Here is a 24,544-nt window from a genome sequence, read left to right on the forward strand (position 1 = left end):
CCCAGTAAATTTTTATGTAAAACGGCAGTGAACTTTCTCTTTAAAACACTGAAATCTATCTTCAAGAGTCTTGATTGCTTGAAAATCTTTACCCTAGTAATTTACCTCAATAGTTTTCATGTGAGTCGGCAAAAGCCCATTTTAATTTTTTTTAAAGAAGTATTATTTTCAAACAGAGAAGGAACCCAAATTTTCAGACTGTGAATTCAGTTTGAATGGCTGAAGCCTGGGGGCAAACACACTGATTTAATCACAGAGCAGTGGGTTTCACAATCTTGCCCTCTTCAGTTTTAACAATATTATTTCCTTGCCCTTTAAACCTACAGCCACAATGCAAACACGTTAGACAAAAAAAAAAGAGCACTGGGATTTTTTTAACATTATGACATCAATATTCAGGGCAGATGGATTAGTTTTAATTGTATGCTTACCCAAAACAAGATTTTAAAGTCATTGACAGTGTTCCCTCTGGACTTGCAGGAAGAAACAAATGGAGGACACTCAAAATAAAGAGATGTTCAAAAGTCCCATTATCATGGACTATACACTCAGCATCAATTTGCAAAGTCCTGGAAGGTCCTTCAGATAGAGAGAGGTGTAACCTTAAAAATCTATGTTCTTTAATTTGTCTAAATAAACACAGAATTGTTGAGAATCATCATACTCCAGGGCATAAAATGATTTTATCATAAAGTGTTCAAATTACCAGTTTTCTACTACATAGTCTTTCTGTAAATCAGCAATTCAAATCCTAATCATAGAGATTTCCATTGACTATGGTGAGCTTACCATTCATATCTAACAACAAGTATATCCTCAAAGCATAAATGATAGTGTCTGAAACTAATAGGGTTAAACAATTTCTTTTGTGAGGCACTGGCAAAATCGACAGCAGCTGTCTAACTCTGCCTGCAACAGTCGCAGCAAAGGCCCAAGGAAGTGATCCAACCCAGTGCTGGTCTTCAGTAACCAGACCGTTTCTATTTCATTTTCAGCCAAGCGCTTGCTGGATAATGAAAACAAAATTATCCCCCAGTCACTAAGTTTACTTGACAAGCTAATTTTTACCAAGCCTGGATCCACATGTACAGCCATCAGGTGGAGGGGGTGGTGGTGAGGCTGGGTGGGTGGGTGTGTGTGTGTATGTGTACACACAACCCTAAAAACTTTTAAACAGTTGAGACATAAGATAAACGTCAGATTTGTATCGTTTCCTTAAACTTACTTATAAAAACTACTGGAAAACTTTATTCCAAGAATAGGACTGAGCTAAAGAAGAAAATACAAACAGTCATTTGGTGCAAACTGGTGAGCTGCAGACAGGATGCCATTCGCAAAAAAAAAACTATAGTGATCAGACCTATAGCCACAGACCTAACCATGCAACAATGAAAGTCGAGGAGTCCAGTATGGTACCTAAAACGAATTATTTCATTTTTAAAGCCTTATCATATATCATCATGCAGTTATTACCAACAGGTCTGAGAGCCGTTCATTTAAATTCTTCTGTATTTCCCATGGGGAAGACAGATATTTTAGACATCTACTTCATCAGGTCTCTAAAGATATTTCTTCTAAGTACAAATCCAAAATTCATTATACTTTTCTGAAGAACGGAAATAAGGGAAATCAATTCAATGAGCCCACTACTACGGTCAAGAGCCACCAAAGAGGTCGTGCAGCATCACTGAAAACCTTCTCACCTCATTGTCTGAGAGGTACAAGTAAACATGAGGCATGGTTTTCTTCAAAGGAGACTCCTTAGCGGGCAGCTTTCCAGGGCAATTTAAATCTAGAACATTCATTCCTGTTTACTACCACACAGAAGTGGGCCAAAGCCACTATAGCTAACTTCCAGGTATACATTTATAGCACCAAGCCACAGGTAAGAGATGCGCATTATAAACAGACTTGATATACTTTCTAATTCTTTTTTTTTTTATCTAATATGCAGTCGAGTTTCCCACATTTGGGGAAATCGCAGGGGTCAGCACATCCGGAGTGCAATGGATAAGCCTCGCCCTGGGAAAACCACCTTCGTGATCATGGTATCTCCCCTGCCAGCTAAGTATATACTTTCTAATTCTAAGTGCATCCTACCATTGAACAATGTTATGTCTCAGGTAGGAGAAAGGTGGCATCAGTTATTTAATATCTTAAAATGACCACTGGGTGTTGGTTTCCCAAAGGAGAAAAACAAAGAAAAAGCTGTGAATTAAACAACACACCAATGGAGATTCCTGAATCGACATATCTATGAATGGCTCACTTGTTTTAAAAAGTAAACCCACCCCCAACCACAGAACACTTGGTTAACAGGCTTCACTTTTAGGGATTTAAACCATGAACGCTCCAAATAAAATTAAATAATTGGCTCGCAAGTAATTAATGGTGGAAATTCAAGAGAGAAAAACTATCTCTGGATATTGTCCATGGCTGGGGAATTTAACTAGTTATGTTCAGTATAATACACTAGTGGGTCTTGGAACCCACTGCTTGTAAAATCTCCCATGGAGATTCAAGACCACCCATTGAAAATAGCACAACATTATTGCCAGGAGCAAGAGGCTGGTACATAGGAATGGTTATTCAAGGCTTTTAAATACAATTTTATTGTGGGAGGTGGGGGAGGGGGGAGCTCAGGAGTGGGTGGGGGAGGGAGCCCCAGACACAGACACACCAGTGCAGCAGAAGTGCCCAAGGTGTCCAGACGCCCCCGCACCTCCCCCGCACACCCCCACTTTTACACAGCTACGTCAACGAAGTAGTAAGTGCTCAATTTCAGTGGGAATTACATTAGACTCCATTTGAACCGGCTACAAAGTACTTTTATTTGAAAAGCTGCTTCTCCTCTGTTATAAACAATTTTTCTCAGGCACCGATTTCAAACAAGAGAAGATCACTTGGGAGAAGGGAGGGGGACCTTCAGGGAAACTCACTCGGTGTCTTTCAATGCCTTACATAGTTGATCCAATAAAGGTCCTTTAGAGAAAACTTTAAGTCTAATTTTTTCCCCCTCCAAGTAAGCAAATCATACAGGAGGGCTTTTCTTTTTGAGGGTACTGCACCCTGTCTCTTTAAATTCCAGGCCTGCCCCATTTCCCACGCATTCAATGAAAGCACCACGTTTGCTGGCCTCCAGCCCACAATGTCAAGTAGTTTTCTTGCTATTGAATTTCAAGATTATTCTTTTTGGATCATTTGCCCTTTAGTTTTAAGCACGCCAAAGCAAAAATAATGTCTCTCCACAATAACATAAAGAAAACGCTGAGGTCTTTACAGGCCCCCAAGCAGAGAACACCTTGTCCGGCAGTTCTCTTTCACTGCAAAATATGCTCCCACTTAACAGGCTCCAAAAAAGGGCTATTTGCACGCTATCTTGGTCTGCCACAGTTTTGTCTGTCCTGTAATAAAACGCTATGAGTATGTTTATTTTAGCAATGAATTTGGAATTGCAAGCAATCTGCAACATTCAAGCCAGGTCCTCTTAAGATTCTAATGTCTGAGTCTCCCTCAAATGTAGCTTAAGTTAGACTTTAAAAGCAAAACAAAAGTGGGTTTCACATCTACATAAGATAATTTAATAAGAGCGACAAGTAAACCCTGAGAGCTTAATCATCCTCTCATACACACAGCTTAACACAGAAGAGAGGCACCCCAGACTTTTTAAGAACAGTTGAGTAAAAAGTCATCCGCGGAACTAGGCTCAGCCCATGGGAAACGCTGTTATCCCAAATGCTGGTGAATACAATTTCAAGTGGCAATTTCTATCCAATTAGCTAATAAAGAAACACCTAGATCACACGCCTCAATTTTCATATATTGACAAGCATTTTAAGGTGGAGTCAGTCTAACTAAGGACAGTGTGAGGATTTTGTAAAAGTACTTCATGAAGAAGAGAAGACATGTGTGTTTTTATTTTACATCTAGCTTTCCCATGCAATAAGTGCCTAGCATATTTGGGTGAGATTTTTGTGTTTATTTTCTTTTTAATATTTATACATGTTAAACTTTCAAACTCTTTACAAAGACCCATAAACTGGAAATGAAAGAATAGATCCAATTTATTCCTAACATCCCCACAAAAATTTAAACAGTTTGATCAGACTCTTTCCATTTGTCATCAATTTTTAAAATCAGACATAGGCTCTAAAAAAATGTCTAACACGACATCAAGATAAATATATTCATTAACAAAGTTTATCAAAACACCACAGGAGGGAAACATAAATCAAAATCTTTCTCTAACATTTATAAGCACTCCACATGTACATGGTACTGAGATATTAAACATGGCTTCTTTCCATACAGAGAATATCTTACAGGAATATCATACTTATAAAGCAGGCTAACCTCATCAATTTTACAGCTTCAACACTGGGATATTAATTAGCATTCATTAATTATTAAGAAAAGAACATGATCTACATATTTTTTAAGCTTGCAATCAATTTGTGAGCCATCTGAGCATGTATTCACGGTAAATGAAAACATGAGAAGTAACAAAGCAGCTAAAAGTCCAAGTGACAAAATATGAACAGGTTCCCTAAATGGTTCTGCATATGCTCCATAGGAGATTGCTTTTAGAAAAAAAGGCTTACTGTGAATTTGTCCATGTGAATATTTAAATATCTAAGTTTTACTTCTGAGGTATGCTGGTGGTGTAGTGATTATGCTTTGGGCTGTGATCTGCAAGGTTGGCAGTTTGAAACCACCATCAGCTCCAAGGGAGAAAGATGGGGCTTTCTACTCCCACAGACAGTGACAGTCTCGGAAATTCAAGGGGGCGGTTCTACCTGTCCTACAGAGCCGCTAGGAGTCAGTCTTGACTCCATGGGAGTGAGTGAGTGAGTGAGTGAGTGAGTGAGTGAGTGAGTGAGTGAGTGAGTGAGTGAAGTTTCATTTCACAGAAGTAATATTGGTACTGGTGACAATAAGAATTTCCTGGAAAAAAAAGAGGACCTGATGCAAGGGGCTTAAGTGGAGAGCAAATGCTTTGAGAATGATTGGGGCAGGGAATGTATGGATGTGCTTTATACAATTGATGTATGTATATGTATGGATGGTGATAAGAGTTGTATGAGTCCCTAATAAAATGTAAAAAAAGAAAAGAGGAGAAAAAAATGATTAGGGCAAAGACTGTACAGATGTGCTTTATACAATTGATGTATGTATATGTATGAACTGTGATAAGAATTGTATGAGCCCCAATAAATTGTTTAAAAAAAAGAATTTCCTGATATCCCACCTCCCACAGATAACTTATTTTTTTAATAAGTAATTTTATTGGGGGCTCTTACAGCTCTTCTAACAATCCATACATCCATTGTATCAAGCACATGTGTACATATGCTGCCATGATCCTTTTGTTTTCGTCAAGCACATTTGTACATTTATTGCCCTCGTCATTCTCAAAACAGCTCTTGGCATCAGCTCCTCACTTCCCCTCCCTCATGAACCCTTCCCACAGACAACCTCTATGGACATTTGCTATCATATTCTCTTCCCACCTTTTCTCTAAATGTGAGTAAAGAACAACAATTCTGATACAAAGAGAATGGACTGAACCGATCACTAAAATCAATGATTATAAGCCAAAAAAAAGGGCCTCCACAGGCAGATGCCATATGTCAAGTGACATTAACTGCTGGTTAGTATGAAATACTTAAAACAGAAGAAAATTCTCACTTATTTACCCTCCTATTTCAATGTTCTGCATTCATGTATTTTGGTATAAACTTAATCCTTCTCTTGTCAGGCATTTCACAAATGTCTTATCAAGCTACAATAATAACTGAAATGATTTTAAAGTAATTTTTCTTTGATCTGAAAGTTATATAGGGCCTCACAAGTGAGTAGAAGGGTACTCGCTTCCCAACAGTTCAATTAAACACCTGGATTATTAAACAGAAAAACTCTGCAATCATATTGAAAAATCAAATATTTGATAAGCTTTCTTCAAACTTGTTTAACTTGATCATATAGATTCAATTCCTAAATATAATCCAAATATTCTACTCCCCAAGTAGTTCACTGGCAGGTGATACTTTAGGAAAACAAATTAATTAAGCAACAATAAAGTTTGACCGATATTATGTGGAAAAAAAAATTAGCTTTCCTGGAAAACACAAGGATATAAGGGCCTCATCAACAACTACATTTGATACATTCTACAATGATACATTCTGCATCACTGCATGTGGCTGTCTGAGTCTGAAGAGGGATTTATGGACTATTATTGGATTTATGGACTTGAGTTGGATTTGGCTGGGATGTTTTCTCCCTGTATAATTACTTCTTGATATAAAGTGTTCTCATACATTTAAAAAGAAGCTACATTTGAGGAAAACCTATCATGCAAACACAGGGCGCCTCTAACGTTCTTGGAAGGTTACAATCTGGGATCAGGAGTTGATAGCTGGTGTATATGGCAACAATGTGATTGAAAGCAAACTTTTCATAATCAAAACTTAACACAGCCTACTGGATGAATTACCCAGGCGAGCTCCTACATCCCCATTATTTCAGTCTGTCTTTTTACTCATTTCGCTGCTGATGCATCATGCCAAAAAAGCCTAAGTCATGGAGTAAAAGCTGACTCATGGCGTCCTGGAGGACAGAGCAGAACTGCCCCGTCCTAAGCTATCTTGTTGAAAAGCAGACTATCAAGCGTGAAGAATAGGGTCTGCACACTTCTTCTTAAGCTTACGACCAACTTATGAAACACCTGAGCCTAATTCACCAGGGACCTGTCAGTTAGCAGCTTAGCCACGGGGCCACCAGGATTTTCTGCTTACCTAAGTTAAGATAAAATCCCAATATCCCCATGGTCATGAGAACCTTTTATCACAAAACCAATTCTCCCCGCCCACAGTATTAGACCAAAGACACGAGAAGCGCAACTCAGTGGCACATCCAGTGTCAAATACAAAAAACCAGACTGTGACAGCCGGCACCCAGTTGATAATTAATCATCGGCAATAACTATCCCATTGTTATTATAAAAACACTACATCCATGACTAAGCAAGAAGTTAGTCCCTCTAAAAATTAAATAAAAAGTATTTCCAAGCTGGGAAAGCCCACACAGCTAATCCAGTCCAAATCCATCGCTTCTGCCTCCTGGGCCAGGGCCCTTACTGCCGCACTGCTGAATTCCACTCGCACCACTCACCGGAACATCTGACTCCTCGCTTTAAAACTAAAAAGCTAGCTGTATTTCAAGGATTTAGGTAGTAAAATATGGACAGAGCTAGCCAAGTCCCTCAACTGTGTGTCTGGCTTTTGAAAAAGCCTCTGTAGGAAGTGAAGAAAGAATAAAGAGGGAGAGATGGAAAGGGGGAGGAATTCTTTCTGCCCATCCAATAAGCTAAGACATGTGTTGGAAAACTGTTCTCAGGAGACACGATGTTTCCTGCTAAATCAATGTGGCTGTTCTGTTACCCCAAAGTCTCGGAGCAAAGAGAGGTACAGAAAAAAATGAGCTTCAGGATGCTGGGTAATAATTCACCACTTAGAAGAAAGAGTGGAAGCTTCGGTCAGGGAATCTTACCCCTCTCTCTCCTGAGGTGGAATTATCTACCTTTTTGTGCTATTGTGGCCCCCAACTTCCAATGTCTAGAACAGTACGCTGATCGAAAGTCATTAGTGGTGATATACAGTGGTAACACTGGACCCACCTCATCGATGCGTGGCTCTAATGTAACACGGGAGGAACCGTTAATAGATACATAGACAGAGATGTCGTCAAGGAGAGTTACCGTATATACTCGTGTATAAGCTGAGTTTTTCAGCACATTTTTATGCAGTTTGGGGGGTAAAATTAGGTACTTAGGCTGATATTCGGGTCAGCTTATACTCAAGTATATACAGTAAGTGGTAAACTATTAGAACCGCCTGGTATGTGTTCTAAACCCATAATAAAGTCACTGCCCACCTATTAATTATCATGTTATACATACAAAGGAAAAGACACACAGCAAGCACCCCTGAGAAGACACCCTGCTATTTGTCGGCATTTTGGAATAAGCCTTCTGCTAAAAGCAACCAAGCCCCACAGCCCACGTTCTCTATTTTTCATGACTGAGAATCACTTTTAAATGACTGCTGAGAATATGAAAACATGGAATAAAATCCACTGGAGGAAAATGCTTCATAAGATGCAATATTTATTCTTTTTTTTTAAGATTCTCATATTTACAAATCACACTGAGTCAGTCTTTGGGGGAGAAGAAATGGATAATCCAAGACCTACTGTGAACCTTGCTTTTATACACTCATTCAAAATGTTTATCTGATTGAGTAAGTCCTACAGCCACCAAGTCTATTCCAACTCAGAGTGACCCTGTAGACAGAGTAGAACTGCCCTGTAGGTTTTCCGAGACTGTCCATCATCACTGGAGCAGACGGCCTCATCTTCCTCTGGCACAGGCTGGCTGCTGGAACTGCTGGCCTGGCACAGCTGCCAACACATGATTCTCCCACAGCAGAGCACCCCACCCCCACCCGACCCGAGCTCCTTGAACGAATAAGTAAGAATAAGTAATCAGACAGTAGCTGCCTCCTAACACCTCCAATGGGAAGGGAGGAACATAAAAGATAGCTAGGAAAAGTCAAAGGTCTCATTGCAGACAGCAGCATGACTGGGAGGCTGCGGGGTATGGACTGTACCTGGTAAGATGCAATATTGATAACACCAAAATGAGCACTAATGACATCTTTGTGTGGCTCTGTGGAAATTTCTATTTTTAACAAACATATCTCTATCATTAGTTATAACAACAAAACATTTTTATAAGCCCAGCTACAATAACCAGAAAGGTTAACGCCCTATGCTAATACACTCGGCACCTTCGCATGGACTCAGGTCAGGGCAGTCTTCAATACTCCATTCCGACGCTGATTCGAAGAACATGGCTTGGCACGCACTACAGCACGCACCGCTTCTTTCCTCGATGTCAGGGTTTGTATAGTTGGTGTTTTTATACTTAATGGTTTTGTCAAATGTTCCGATCGATGTCTGAGCTACAATATTATGGCAATTAGCATTTGTGAACCTATATGACTAATTTGTTTGAGGGTGAAACAATAAACAAAAGACGTTTTTAAGAGAATCAGATGGATGTTAAGGTCACAATACTCTTGCACAGAAAGTGAGGGTGCATTTTTAGCCAAAAATTAAATTGTCAACGGCAACATAGCAACTCAATCACACCCAAATGTTCGTCTTTATTTTTTGAAAAGTCGAAAATGTTACTAGTCATCCTGTAACTCACCGTGAAAAAAAATGTACAAAACAATTGTGTTAGATTCATAGAGTCTAAGACCAGCGTGTGCAACTGAAACGCACCACACGCAAACATTACTAAGGATTCTGCATGGGCGGGATGGAGGTGACCCAGTGGGGCCGGTGGGTGACGGCATGAGTTTCCACAGTAGGTGGTAATAACCCTAGAGATGCCACTGCACACAGGCCAGGTGTCTAACTAGAAGAATCAGGATAGTGATCAATCTCCCTCCTCTCGAGTCTAATGTTTAATGCCTTGGAAAATTGTTAGGATGTATTTTCCTTTTTTGGCATGCAGCATTTGTCCTAAAATAAATGATGATTTCTGGTGGAACAAACTAAGGGGAAAAAACTGATTTGGGCTAAACAAAATATTTATAAATTTAAAATTTTGTTTGACTCTGAAACTAGCAATCTTGTAGCAAAGGTAGTAACTAGAATTAAATTCAACTAATTGCCTGTATAATCACTTATCAACAATATTAAAAACAAATAGACCTCCAAATCACAATAATGTAAAGTCATAATTTCCTTTGTATAAAGTGATTGTAGACTGATTTTTATCCAAAAAATTTAATTGTTAATGGCCACATACCAACTCCATCGCACCCAAACACTGGTCTAATTCTGGTCGTTTTCAGCTATTCAATGATGCTGCCTTCTTCAGGTTGCAACCACTGCAAATTTAACAAAAACTAGAACAATTTCTTAACAAAACTAGAAAATTACAAAGTGTTGGTCACTCCTGCTCCTGGTTCATTTTGCTTTGTTTCTTAAAATAATGTTCTGCTTCCTTCATGGGACTGCAGTCCTCTCCAATGAAGTGGAACAGGTCCCAAATACTAGGAGACACTATCCAGCAATATTTTTTTTTCCAAATGACTATCAGAAGAAAACGTTGCATTAATCCATACAGTGAATTTGACTCCAGCTGAAAAGAGCTATAGAACAACTGCATCTTCCTTTTCAACGGCATCTACCTTAGTTACCCTAAAGGCGTGGTGGCTATGTGTTGAGCTGCAATCTGCAGGGATGCAGTTTGTGATCACCAGTTGCTCCACAGGAGAAAGACGGGCTTTCGACTCCCATAGTTTCCGTGTTGGAAACCCACAGAGGCTGTTCTACTCTTCATACCATGAGTCGGTATCATTTGATGGCAGCGGAGTCTGCACCATAGTTACCAGAGGAGCCTAGGTGGCTTACTGTTACTGGTTTGGGCTGCTAACCATAAAGTCAGGGATATGAAACCATCAGCTACCTCAAGGGAGAAAAATGAGACTTTCTACTCCTGTAAAGAGTTGCAGATTCTGAAACTCAGAGAAGCAGTAGAACTCTGCCTTACAAGGTTGATATGAGTAGGAATTAATTTGATGGCAGTGAGTTTGCATTTTTGACCATGGTTACCAACCCGGGTAGTTAGTTTATTGTGCCAACCAGGCTGATAAAACACATGTGGGGTTAATTGAAGGGCGGAGGGATAAATGGCTTGCCTTTCCAGTTCTCGGGTCTCTTGCTTTGTGATGGTCGGACCAGAGTGCAACTGCCTTAGCCAGTTCCTGCTTCAGCTAGGAAGGTTCACTTCCTGCAAGACATCTCTGAGAAGTCCCATGGACCTACCCGGATGCAGCCCTGGGTGCTGGAGCAGCCGTGTGGAGACCCCTGCCAGCGCTGAGATGTTTACACATTCACTGACTCTGCTTTCCTGCTGCAGTCGGCAGCATTGTTTGTGTTTTGTGAGATGGAGGAGGACATTGGGGATGGGTGTCAGATATATGAGTTAATGTTGGACTTGTGGGCTTGGCAGCACTGGGTTGGGATGTTTTCTTGATGTGCATTTACCCTTTATATAAAGTTTTTAGGTAACGTTTTATATAAAATTTCTGTGGATTTGTTTCCTAAAGTACCCAGACTAATACATCACCACTTATTTAAATCCTAGATCTGGAGCATTTGTCTGTTAGTGTAAGTGAATCATTAATGACTTAAAAGTAAACATTTATTATTAGAGTAATCTTTGCTTGGACATACTTGTGACTCTGTGTCTATTTCCGGGATCACTCCACATTTCTAGACTTCTGATTAAAAGTGAAACAAGATATTGCTGTTGTATGCTCTGGTAGCTACATACTTGTGTCAATTTGAGGAGTAACAGGGAAGAGGTGGAGTCTAACCTGTCAATCAGGTCACAGCCTGATGATGTCTCATTGTGGGTGTGGCCTTCTCAAGAGGATTCTGGGAACTTCCTCTCTTCCTCCCTGGAGACAAGATGAGCTCCCTCTCCTCTCCTTCTCTCTCCCTCTCCCTCTCCTCTCTGTCTCTGCCTTCCCTTTCCTGCTGTTGAGACACTCAGAAAGATGGAGGCGCCACGTGGACACCCGAGCCAGTGCTGAGATCCTTCCACTGGCATTGGATCCACAAGACTTTTCACCCACCAGCCTGTGATCTTCCTGCATTAGGCATCATTGCATGTGCTACATGAGTCTGAAGAGGGATTTATGGACTAGTTTCAGACATATGGGCTAATATCAAACTTATGGACTTGATCTGGACTGGGCTGCTTTCTCGATGTACAATTGCCTTTTGATATAAAGCTCTCTCTTATGTATAAAAAGAGTGAGATAAGAGTGAAAACACAGATGAAGACTTTCAAGGGTCCTCCCCAGCTCTAAACGACACAAGCACCTTGAAGTCAGGCTCTCCTCTGTTATTTTCAGCTCTCATGGCTCTTCTGCCACGCCACCACCTGCAAATAAAGTCTGGTGGCTAAGCATATTACCATGCGCACAAATGACACTCTCAAACAAGAGCCGAAAACCAGAGAGGAAAACTAACAAAAACAGATCTGACGAAATTTAAAACTTCCATATGGCCAAACCTTCATATACTGAACTCAGACTATGAAAACAGAGAGGCACACGATAGTCTCAATACAAATAACAAATAACATCCAACAAACTAGTACGAAAAAGCACCCCAGTAGTGGTCTTTAAACACACATATACACACACAGGACGTTTTATAGAAGTTACCAAAGTGACAAATGGCTCAGCTCAACTAGGAATCACACCAAACAAAAAAATGTCAATCAAATATCAAAGATGCTGCTGCTAAGGGCCATCAAGACAAACACAACAAAGCATTGCCCAGCCCTGCACCATCATCGCAACTTTTCTCATGTTTGAGGCCACCGTAGCTGCCACTGCGCCGATTCCGCAAAAACAGGACATCTTACAATGTGTAATACTGGCAAGACTGTAGAGAAACAGTACTTATTCCCTGACAGAGTATAAACTCTCGTAACTACTTAGTAAAGCAATTCAAAAATGCCCAATGCAAATGCAAATGCCCATAGCCCAACAACTAAATTTCTCAATCTGTATCCAAGCTTTTTAAACATTTATTCTTAATTGGGAGTTATTACGTATATCATTCCATAGTTCAATCACACCAAGCCGTATTGTACAATTGCTACCACAGTTTCCAAACATTCTTTTTCTTCCTGTCCTCCTTGACATCATCTCACTTTTTACCCCCCTCCCCCAACCCTAACCCTTCTTCTACTTGCTGTCCCTATAGTTTCATCAATCCTGGGTTTCATATACCAAAAACCAAAGATATATAGCACAACTTCAAGAAGGTGATCCCCAATAACATAACACCTCTGAGATAAACCCTAATATGAACAAACAAAAACAAAATTACGGAAAATGTTGAAAACTTTATCAGGTCCCATAAGAGGGGGAATCCACTGACAAAAGTCGAACTAACTATTCAAGTCAGCTTTATCTCTTTGATCTACTACTCATCTCTCCAATGCACTCTGTTTAGTGACCACTTTCCTCCCCTCCCTCCACTATGGACAGAGGGAGATCACCAGAGGCTTATTTCCTATGTATTTCCCACAATGCATCTTGGGCTCCCACTGACATCCATAGCCTTCTGCAAAACAGATTCTGACAATTTAGGCTCTGATACTAATCCCTGTTTTCAAATTCTTATTCACCACACAGGTACAAGGATGTCCACTGTACAAAACTCAAAATTACTCACATATTCTTTTAGGCAGATAGAAAAGTAAAACATGGAATGCATTAAAGGGAATAAAATGGCTTTCAAAGATGATATTTGGATTGGTGTGAGAAGATATTGGGAAGGAACAAGATGGAAAATTATTCATATATAAAAATGTTAAGGACTTCAAAAATAATGATGGTTGCAAAACTGTAATGTTGTTTAGGGATAGCTTTTATGGTATTTGAATTATATCTCAATGGAAAGAAAATCATTCATTCAGTATAATACTCTTCATGTTGATTTAAGACATTAACACATCATTATTTGCCAGTATTTAACTGTATAAATGTAGCTAAACCAGAACAAAAAAAAAAAGCTTGGAGAGATGAAAGAAAAGGTAAAGGAAGCATTTAAAAACTTCAGCTGCATCTTCAACATTTAAATTTAAATACTGAAGCAAATTTAACAAAATCTAAACATTTGTTTATTCTTGAAAGTCAAGACTGGAATGTTTATCTTGTCATTCTTTGTGCTTTCCTGTATATTTTTTCTTGAAAAGAATTTTAAAGGCCAAGAATTACTACAAAAGATATCAAACAAGCACATCACAAAAGATTTTTTTAAAGTAAATGCATTAAACAAACTCACTGCTCTTAATTCAAGTCTGGCTCACAGCAACCGTATAAGAGGGACCAAAGAATGAAATGCCCCTGTGGGTTTTCAAGACTATGAGAGTAAAAAGCTTCATCTTTTTTCCTCTGGAACACCTGGTGGTTTCAAACTGCTGACCTTGCAGTGGATGTATATGGCATCACTAGCCAAATAAATGAAAATGAGGTATCTTTTCACATTATCAGATTAGCGGCGATTAAAAAAAAGCTATGCACTCCTAGAATTGCCACGCATGTGAGGAAATATACCCTCTCATAACCGTTGGGAAACTATAAACTGGTCTAATCCTTTGGAGGGCAGTATTGAAAGGCAAATTAAAATGTAAGATCTAGATATCTTTTGACTCATTTCCTTCTGGAAATTTAACATAAGGAAACCTTTGGAAAGGTCATAAAAATGAATGTCCGAGATCCTATTCACAGTTAGTCATATGCCTTAACGCTGAGAACAGCCTAAATGTCCAAATAAAGTATAATAAATGCATATTCAATGTAATATCATAAATTCAGCAAAAATATTATATCCTTTAAGATAGGAATGTTCCATATTTTCTCCAGCTCCAAACCAAAAGGATGTTATTTATATAGTAAAAGCTTGAACACCCATTTGTGGAATGAACATTAATTTGCAGTTAATACTTATGTGTCTACTTAACACTTAAGCGTCTATAAAGATGCCTAACAAAATATTAATTATGGTTATTTCTGAAAACTATTTCAGGTAATTTCTCTCATTACCTTTCTGTTGGCTTGATTTTTCTACAATAGATATATATAAATTTGGATTGAAATCACATCATTTTCACTTGCATGTAAAAAAATGGAAAGTATTGATTTTCTGAAAGCCTATACCATACAATGGTACAATTTAGTTTCCCAATTTTCTATGATAGCTAATAATACAAAGTTAAAAACGAACAACTTAAGAGCTCCCTGTAATATCAGATAAACTAATATATATAATACAACAAACAAGAATATGACATTAAAATACATAGTATGAGAAAGAGATGGCTACAAACACACATGTAAATACACAAAATTAAATGTTTTAGAACATTAATCTTTATAACTAAGATATGGAATTCCTGCAATGATTGCTTCTTCAAGGGATAAATATATAAAAAATCATAGAGGAAATAAATAACAATGGGAAACAGAGACTACGACAGCATTTTCCTTAAGCCAGCAAGAAACATTTCAGGGATTAAAAACATTCAAAACCTTGACATTGAAGGTTACAGTTCAGTGAATTTCAGTAATATCAGGTTCTTAACCACAAAATTTGTATAACTGTTCAATACATGAACACACACACACACACACACAATTCCTCCCACTAGCTAAGCTCTCCAAATTCTTTAAAGACACTCTAACCACTAAGACAGATTTAAAAATCAGCATCTACAAACACTGTGTGACGCAGAGGGAGTCATCAATAATAGATAATCAGGACGGGGGAAAAAACAGGGGCCACGTTTGGTCCACAGAATATCCACTGGAAGGAAATGTCAAAGGATCAGCGAAAGAACAAAATATCTAAAGTTAAAATTATCACATAAACTGATACCCACAACTTTCCCTGCTTGCCTGCCTCCTTCCCTCATACAGAAATAATGCTACAGACCAGAGGGAGCACTAGAACTGATTGCGATGATGTATACAGAATTCATTCTAAAAGTGTCTTACCCATGGAAGTATATGGCATGTGAGTACTATGTCAAGAAAACTACTTGATATATGAAGAAAAAGAAAGAAACCAAACTTGACCAGTGGTTACCATGGGTGAAGGGGAAAGAGACATTGCTTGGGAGGCACTGAGTCTATGTCAATGGGGGTGGAATAATTTGGAAAAGGACATCAATAATGGTTGTACAACACAAAGAATAGAATCAATGCCACTGAATTATTCAAGTAGAAGTAGTGAAATTTGAAAATTTTTTGTTGTACAAATTTTGCCACAATTAGGAAAATGTGTATTTAAATTTAGCTCAGGATGGTGTGACTTCATCTAAAATACTGGACATGTATCCTTTGGAGAATCCCTTACTAAAGAGCTGTTAGGAAATTGTTACAATGTAATTGAATCATGCAAATGTCTTGTAAGGTATACCTTTCCCCTTACTTTTAATGAGTGTTTTTATTAGCAACAACTATATATTAGGCTTCCATTTATTAGGCATTTTCTCTGTGCTGGGTAGTATTGTTGAATAATTTTATATCAGAGTGTAATCTGGGAACACCTTGGGGTCCTTAAGACCCTTTCAGGGGATTGAAGTTAAATTGTTTTCATAACAACTCTAAAATTTTATTTGTTCTTTTTCACTCTGATTCTCTCAGGAGTGTACAGTGTAGTTTGTCGGAGGTGTGTGATAACACAACAGGATGAATGCACCAGGCGGAGGGAAACACTCTAATTGCTTTTTATTAAGTCAGCCACTAAAGATTTTATAAATATGTAAAGCAATGCCACTCTTCTTACATTTTTTTCCCTTTTGAATATATTTGTTTTCCATTAAGATGTTACTTATGTGTTCACATGTAACAGGCTTATGATTATCTTTTAACTACTTTAAGCATCTTGCTGTAATTTCAAATACAGTTAATACTAATGACTGTAACTTATATAAAGCTTTGGGGAGGTCTTTCATTTCTAAGAACATAAAGCAGTCTTCAACTTATGAGGTCATGGTTATATTCTAGTATCATGCCCATCAGTAACTTGCCCAAGATCACACAAGGAGTCCTGTAGGTCAACATTTAAATATAAATCCCGAATTCCCAACCCAAACTCCTCTTTAACATTAAGCATCAAGCTCAGATTATCCAAGATGGTTAAAAATCACTTTAAATCACTCTATACTAGTGTCTGTTAATGTCTTAGGAGCCCTAATGACATAGCAGTTACATGTTGGGCTGTGACCTGCGAGGTCAGCAGTTCAAAACCACTAGCCTCTCCAAGGGAGAAAGATAACCTTTCTACTCCCATGAACAGCTACAGCGTAGAACTATGAATTTGCATTGATTTGGCAGCAGTGACTTTGGTTTTTAATGCGTTACTGTCTTGGAAGGAGGATAGCCAGGATGGTCCTTAGAGGCAAGGATGGTGAGACTCCATCCAATGTACTTTGGACATTTTGTCAGGACACACAGTCCTGGAGAAGAACATCAGGCTCGGTAGAGGGGAAGCCAAAAAGAGGAAGGCTCTCCACAAAATGGATTGTCACAGCAGCTACAACTGGCTCAAACATACGGACAGTTGTAAGGATGGTGGAGGACCGGGCAGTGTTGTTCTGTTGGACAAAGGGTTGTTCTGAATTGGAACAGATTCAATGGCACCTAACACAACGTCTGTTAAAGGGGAATTATTGGTTCTTTGTTCTTTATCTTTCCAACTCAAAAATGCATGCTGTATTTTTATACTGTTTGAAAACACATCCTTCACATTTCTTAAAAATAGGTCAAGCACTACAAAGGGGCCCCCACCCCCACCCCTCTTCACCACCAAAATCATAAGCACCCAAGAAAGAAAACTACTGGGGGGTGGGGGGGGAGGAGGAAGCTGATACCAAGGGCTCAAGTGGAAATCAAATGTTTGGTTCAATATTCCAGACTTTTTTCCTATGCATACACATATATACATTTGATTTGTACAAGCATATTTAAATAGGATAATGATTTGGCAACTTGCTTTCTTTCACGTGCTGTTGTAACTTTCAAAAAAATCTTCCAATATGCATATTTGTGAACATAGCTTGCCTCTTTTTTATGGACTACCGTCATTGAAATGCACCCAAATTAGGGTTTCCCTACATGGCCATGACAAAGGCAAACCCAAGACATACTCATATGATGGATCTTTATGTACTTGTGAAGTCATAGCTGTAGGAAAATTCCTGGACATGTAATCAATCACTGAGTCACAGTATAGACAAATGCTAAAAATGTTCATGTATTTTGGCAAATGCCCTCTAAAGCAGATGAGTGTCGAGTGTCCATTCCCACACCACTCTGAGAGAGTCCCTCCAATTGTTCAGCTTGGAAGTGATAGGGGAAATTATGGTTTCTGCCGATTCAAAGTGCCAAGAAGATTGCTCTCATTGGTCATCTTACTCCCATACAGAACTGTGGGACATTCTTACAGCATCACTTAGCATGTCCAGATAATTACCCATCTTCGTCTTCTTCGTGTATCTTTCAAAAGCCCCAGAAGAGCAAATATGCCCTCAAACATTACTCTGATAAAAAGCTTTTTTTCCAAATCGTTTCAGAAGACCAGTTTAACATGAATCAAAGCTATATGGTGCAGCTGGGGGCTCAAACATTTATATCAAAGCTGTAAGTGTGGATTTATGATGCTTTATCTGCCCACTCTTACAGCGAAAGCTGCAAATAAAAAGCTATCGAATCAGACCAGTGGCCAAATTATCTTACATAAAGTAATATGCAGCAAATTTGACATCACAAATGTCCATGGAACAGATTGCAAGAGTAAGGATGGCTATAATTGAAAAGAAGGTTCACTCAAATTCACACACTAAAAATGAAAATATTAATATTTTAAGTGAAATGTTTTGAATGTGATCATTCCTTGCAGCCATCAGATTATCATAAATCTTTGGTACTGATAAATAAGATAGGAACTCTTCTTGCAGGTGGAGAATTTAAAAATGCATCAGACTCTGACCTGCCTATTCTGTAAGAACTAAGGGATATTCCAGGCGTTACTATTCATCAAGATCCCCTTCCTAAGATTTTGCACTAGTTGTTTTTAAATGAAGGTCTCCAACACATCTTCATGGCAGAGTAAAACCTCATTAATTCAAATCCAATTAGTTCAATTCTGAAATGGCATATGTAACTCTCATTAGGCAACAAGTTGAAAATACTATAATTTCTTCCTCTACGAGTTCTCCTAAAATTACTGTAAAGCTACAGAAATCAACCTGAAAATTCGATTCACTTTTGAAACCAAAGAGTTATGAAACTAAAGACACATCCATCTTTCCAACTGAGCCATTTATCCTCAGTTCTAAAAGTTCTCTCCAGTTGTCAGCTAATTTCCATGGCACAAGGGTTACCACTGGGCTCCTAACCACAAGGTCAGCCATTGGAAACCAGCAAGCCCTCCTAGGTAGAAAGACCAGGCTCTTTACTCCTATAAAGAATTAGTCTCAGAAACCCATAGGGCAGTTCGACCTTGTCTTATAGGGTCTCTGTGCGTCAGAATCAACTTAATGGCAGGGAGTTTAGTTTGGACTTTGTGGGGGGCAATAAGGAGACCTGGTGCCTCAGTGGTTAAGCGCTTTATGGTGAACTGAAGAATCAGTGGTTCAAAGCCAGCGGCAGCTCTGCAGAAAAGATACGACAATCGACTTCTTTAAAGGACTATAGCCTGGGAAAGGTCATGTGCACATTCAACTCCGTCCCATAGGGTCAGAATCCACTCAGGGCAACAGGTTTGGTTAGGGACAGCAGAGATTTCATATCATGACCATTCATAAGCTCTTATATAACATTTTGTATCTGACTTTCCACAGAATCATTTTTGTAATCCTTCCCATTTCAATGGGTACTCCCAACATTGATAGGTCAAGAATATAGTATATTAAAAAAATATAGGAGGAGATTTAGAGATGGCTGTCATTCCTATTAAATGTTTATTCTTGTCATTTTAAAAGACCATCGAAAGAAAAAAAACAATAATAAGTCCCTGGATTAAGTGACATGCTTGGCATTACTGGAACTTACAAGCAACTATTCCCAACGAACAGAGAAACATTCTCTTGCGATCTGAATCATGTGTAATTACAGTATGACAAGGTCTCTCCTGGGCTATGTAAGCTGGCAAGTTTCCCAGGACTTGTCACATCATGGAAAGCACACATACAAATAAATATCCAAAATTAAACATTTTAAAACAATGGCTTACAGGCTGTGCACAGAAACTTCACAGTTGAGACTAAAAACTGCAGAGTTCCACCAACAAGCAGGCACCTCTCAGGAGAGATGTCTAAGAAGAAATCCCTGCTGACCACGCCTAGCAACAGCTCCCAGGTGTGGGCTGGTGGGCAGCACCCTGGTGTTCCCACAGGCTGGACAGAAAAGCTTCAAACAAGGGAAACAGAAGGGAGCATATCCACCCCCACCCCACCCCCTGCTGCCCAAAGCAGAGAAACAACTGGGAAAAATAGAAGAGGCTGATCACCTTTGATTGCATAATGCCAGGTTGTTGATTGTATAGGGCCCTAAACAAAGTTACCTTAAGAGCTACAGCTTCTGGTAACTGAGTTAATTTCCCTAACACAATAAACATTGCTTTCTGAGTAAGTGTTTTTCACCTTGAAGGTGAATAGTAGTCACCATGGACTAAAAGTTGATTTCTTTTGTTATAATTCTGCAGTGACGCTACAGACACATATAAACACAGCCAGAGACAGAGAGTGCGTTGTGTGTGAAAGACAGACAGAGATCCCAAGAACCAAACCCAACCTCGGACAGTGACAGAAACTTTACAATGACCCCATGTTTATCACAGCTGCAAGGAAATAGCAAGTAGACACTTGTGCAGGTGATTTTTTTCTGCATAAAATGCTACCACCACCTAAATTTCTTTCTCTATAGGCAATACACATTTCTACCCCCTATCACAAGGCGAATTCCTTTCTTAATTACCCAGCAAAGCACATCAAATTCAACGGAACGGTTCAAGTGTTCAAAGGCTGGCTATAAACCAAACCAGTAAAGGCAAGAAAAATCTAAATCCTACTCCCCACGACTGGAGCTCTGGAAACAAAACTAAGCATCAACGCAAACCTCTGCCACATGGCACTTCTCCTTTATATTCGGCTCCTGGGTGTTCGATAATTTCCACACAGCTCTAAGCAGAATGGATTTATTATGGGGTTGCGCTAAGAAACTGCAGGAGTTCTAGATGCCAATAAAGATTACAGATCAAGTGGAAGATAACCACTAACCATTGTGTCGACTTAGATTTTTTTTAAACCTGTTCACAAAGCACCTTACTGTATTTGTACTGTTACCTCCACCAATCCAACTAAAACAACCAGACAAGTAGCCTTCCCAGAGGTTGAAGGCAATTGAAATCCGGGCTTGAGGATCCCCCTGTAAATAAACATCTTCGCAAATGACAACCTGTTTCTCCAAAGCTCTCCTAACCCTTTGCGGGAAATGTTTGGGGTCACAGAAACCGAGCAGGATTATGCAAACTAGACACTGAAGCTGAGAACCAAGGTGGGGAGGGATTAAGCAGTAATGGACCACCACCATTCCGCTGAGATTTAGCTTCTGCCTTTCCAGGGACCCTCCGCCACATGGGCAGACACTTGGCAACCCTGCTCAGAATCTGGCTTGCAATCAAGTGCCATGGTTGGCTGGCGGGGAGGAAAGCGTCCCTCTCCCCAATTTTAAATCCTGGCGCAGGGAGGAGGGGCAGTGTTGTCTAACAGGAAAAGCTTGGTAACCAACACCCAATGCCTCCCACATAGAGTCGACAGACATCTCAAGAAGGAACAATAACTACATCCAATACAGTCTTTGCTCGTACCACAGGTAACTCTCAATTTCTCAAAGAGAAAAAAAGGAGGGGGGCACACAAGCTGTTTATTGCCTCCAACCCCAATCCCCACCACTCCAACCAAACCCCAAACTAATTGCACTTCTTCCCACAGACCCGGCGGCTAAGCCCAGAGGAGCGCCGAGGGCTGGCTGGGGATGAATAAACACGCGACACCTGACTGCCCTTTCTCTGCGGTGACTTTCACCGCGCCGAAGGCGAGCGCGCGCGCGGAGGCGGGAGCCCGGCCCCGCGCCGCGCCGCGCCGCGCCGCGCCCCGGGATCCCGAGGCTCCGCCGGCCCGCGCGGCGTGGGGACCGGCCGGGCCCAGCGATTGTTCCCACCGCCAGCCAGGAGGGTTTGTTTCGGCCGTCCCTTTTGTATCGGGGGCCCTACCTCTTTTTGGCCTCGGGAAGCTTTCGTGCAAGTGAAAGACGACTTTCTCCACAAAGTGCTGTATGTTGCTGTGCTCCGGGCCGCGCACGAACACCATCCAGTCGTGGGTGAAGCCTTCCACGGTGGGTTTCTTCCGCACCTGGGCGCGGTGCCCCAGCTCCAGCTTCACCTGCACGGCACACTGCGGCCAGGGGGAGGAGAGACAGCCGTGAACAACAGGAAGGCGGCCGGGCGCCGCTCAACCGTGCGCCTGACATTTTTTTTCCCTCCTCCTTGAAAAGCACATAAAAGGAAACGGCGGGGCCCCGTGCGTTCACGTTCCACGCGCGTGGGCGCGCGCACCCCACACACACCCCACCCCCCGAGCCGCCCCGCCTCGGGCCCCGCCGCCACCCCAGCCCGGTTGTAACGGAATGTCACCCCCCGCCCAGGTTCCCCGGTCGAGAAGGGTGTCTGGGGGAGCGGGATGGGGGAGGTGGGAGAGCACACTCGCCCACCACTAGCGAGACAACAAATGCATCGGAAACAAATTAGAAGACAATTAGGGAGGCAATGCCGGGCCGTTTCCCGGCCGGGGAGGGAGGGCGGCTGGGACCCGGTGGGGGAAGTGGGGGGAGCTCCGGGCGAGCCCCCTCCCAGAAAGTACAGCGGCGACAGGCACACGCCGAGGAAGTCTTTGTGTACGTGTGTGTGTGTGTGCGTGCGTGCGTGTGGAGAGCTGTTCCAGGCGGAATGGAAACTACAGGCAGCCTCCGCTGATGGGCACAAACTCCCGGCTGCTACCCCGGGGCTCGAGCACCACAAACCGAGACGTCGTCACAAACGCGCGCACACAGCCCCCCACAAGCACCCGCAGGGACACTCGGTGAGGCATCCGTAACTTAGGGCGCCCCCAGTGAGCAGCCCCCCGCGCGCGGCGAGGCCAGCCGCCCAGCGCCCCCGCCACGCACTTCCAAGAGCCAAAGTGGCCCCAAAGTCCCTCCCACTTCCCCCCCAAAATCCGCGCTGGCCCGGCGCAGCGGCGCCGGGCCGGGGCTGCGCAGCGCCCGGCGCGGGGGCAAAGTTGCGTGCTCCCCGCGCTGTCAGCCCGCACTCGCCCGCTCGCACGCGCGCCGCGGAGAACGCACCATGGTCGCGGCCGCGGCGCCTGGCGGAGGGGCGGCCGCCCCGGCTGCTCGCCGCGTCCCCGGACTGTGCCCGCGGCTCCCGGCGGCGGCGGCGGCGGCTGAAATATGGCTGAGTTATTATTCGCCTCCTTCCACCGAGGGCGAGTGTGTGCGAGTGCGCGCGTGTGAGCGAGAGCGAGTGTGTGCGCTTCTTGCGATCGCAAAGAGAGGCGCGGAGGGAGGGAGGGAGGCGCGGGGGGGTGGTGGCGGGGCGAGTGTATGAGTGTGAGTGTGTGCGCGCGTGTGTGTGTATGTGTGTGTGTGCGCGCGCCGGGAGGGGGGCGAGGGAGGGGAGAGGAGGCAGAGGGATAGGCGGCAGCTCCCTGCAAGCCGTACCAACCTTTCTCTAATTGGAACCGCGGAGCGCTGGCGCTGTCTGGGCTGCGGCGGCGGCGGCGGCGGCGGCGGCGCGGGGCGAGGGAGGGAGGGCCAGAGGGAGGGAGGGGGCCTTTTATTATGATCTTTGCATGTACTTACCGAGTTAGCCATGCCTGGGGGCCCGGAGCTTTGCTGGGGTGTTGTGAGGTCCCCCCCTCCCCCGCCCCCCTCAGCTGTAATTCATGAAGAGGCGGCTATGAATGAGAGCGCGCCCAGGAGCGGAGGGTAGATGGCGGACATTCTCTGCCTCCCCCCCCTCCCCTCCCCACCGCGCTCGCTTGCTCGCTCGCTTATTAAACTCAGCCCCAAAAGCAAAAGCAGCAGCAGCAGCAGCAGCAGCAGCAGCTCCGGGGCCAGAAGATGAGATTCCGGAGCATGCGCCGTGGTGCCTGACACCGGGGCTCCGAGCCTCACGGGGCGGAGGGAGGGCGCGCGGGCGGGGCGGAGCGCGCGGGGAGGCCGAGCGAGCGAGCCAGGGGGAGCTCGAAAGAGCCAATCACCGGCCTCCTAGCGAAACCCCCGCGGCCCGCACCGCCGCCGCGGAGCGCGGCGCTTAAAGTAACAGGTTCCTGCCGGGGGTGGGGGGCCGTGAGGAGAGGGGCGGGGAGGGGGTACTGGAGGGGGAGATCGGCCAGCTGGGGAGCCGTCCTGGCCCCTGAGTAAACTCCGCTCGTCCTACAATAAAAAACGGATTAAAACTGCTGGAATGTAGCCACTACTAAAGCCCCCGGTAGCAGCAGAAGGGTGTTAAATCTAGTCTTTGGCGTTGGTCGTTCGCTCGCGTGGTAGAGGGTGCTTTCTTCCACTTTCTTGCACGTATTTTTGTGATTTGTTGCTGAAGAGGCAGGAACCCGCACCCAAACAAACTTGTTTAAAGAAGGCGTGCAATCCCACCCTTAGCATCAAGATAACAGTCGCTGAGACTGTTCGAACCAGAGCCACCTCCTTATGTCCCGGGTCCACTCGCAGGCACCCACACCCACTATGAGCACCACCACTCCCAGCCCCTGCTGCCACCGCCACCAAAAACAACAACAAAAGTACAAATAAATGAGCGA

The 24,544-nt window shown here is 42.5% G+C and overlaps 1 protein-coding gene and 1 pseudogene across 3 annotated transcripts in view; both read right to left on the bottom strand.

Moving 5' to 3' along the window:
- The window catches only part of MLLT3 (MLLT3 super elongation complex subunit), a 292,903-nt gene extending 269,163 nt beyond the window's left edge, over positions 1 to 23,740 (bottom strand). Inside the window, exons 1-3 of one of the 3 annotated variants that reach the window (XM_075559984.1) lie at positions 23,449 to 23,564; positions 23,070 to 23,167; positions 21,943 to 22,123 (exon numbers count right to left, since the gene is read on the bottom strand). In XM_075559984.1, coding sequence (XP_075416099.1) covers positions 21,943 to 22,123; positions 23,070 to 23,072 — 184 coding nt within the window. In that variant the 5' untranslated portion in view covers positions 23,073 to 23,167; positions 23,449 to 23,564. Of the gene's footprint in view, positions 1 to 21,942; positions 22,124 to 23,069; positions 23,168 to 23,448; positions 23,565 to 23,585 lie in introns of those variants that run through there. The other 2 variants (XM_075559983.1, XM_075559985.1) reach the window with 2 other exon arrangements.
- LOC142460285 (U1 spliceosomal RNA) lies at positions 1,942 to 2,072 on the bottom strand (annotated as a pseudogene).
- Positions 23,741 to 24,544: the final 804 nt, after the last annotated feature.

Source organism: Tenrec ecaudatus, chromosome 10 (genome assembly GCF_050624435.1).
Source record: "Tenrec ecaudatus isolate mTenEca1 chromosome 10, mTenEca1.hap1, whole genome shotgun sequence".
Taxonomy (NCBI): domain Eukaryota; kingdom Metazoa; phylum Chordata; class Mammalia; order Afrosoricida; family Tenrecidae; genus Tenrec; species Tenrec ecaudatus.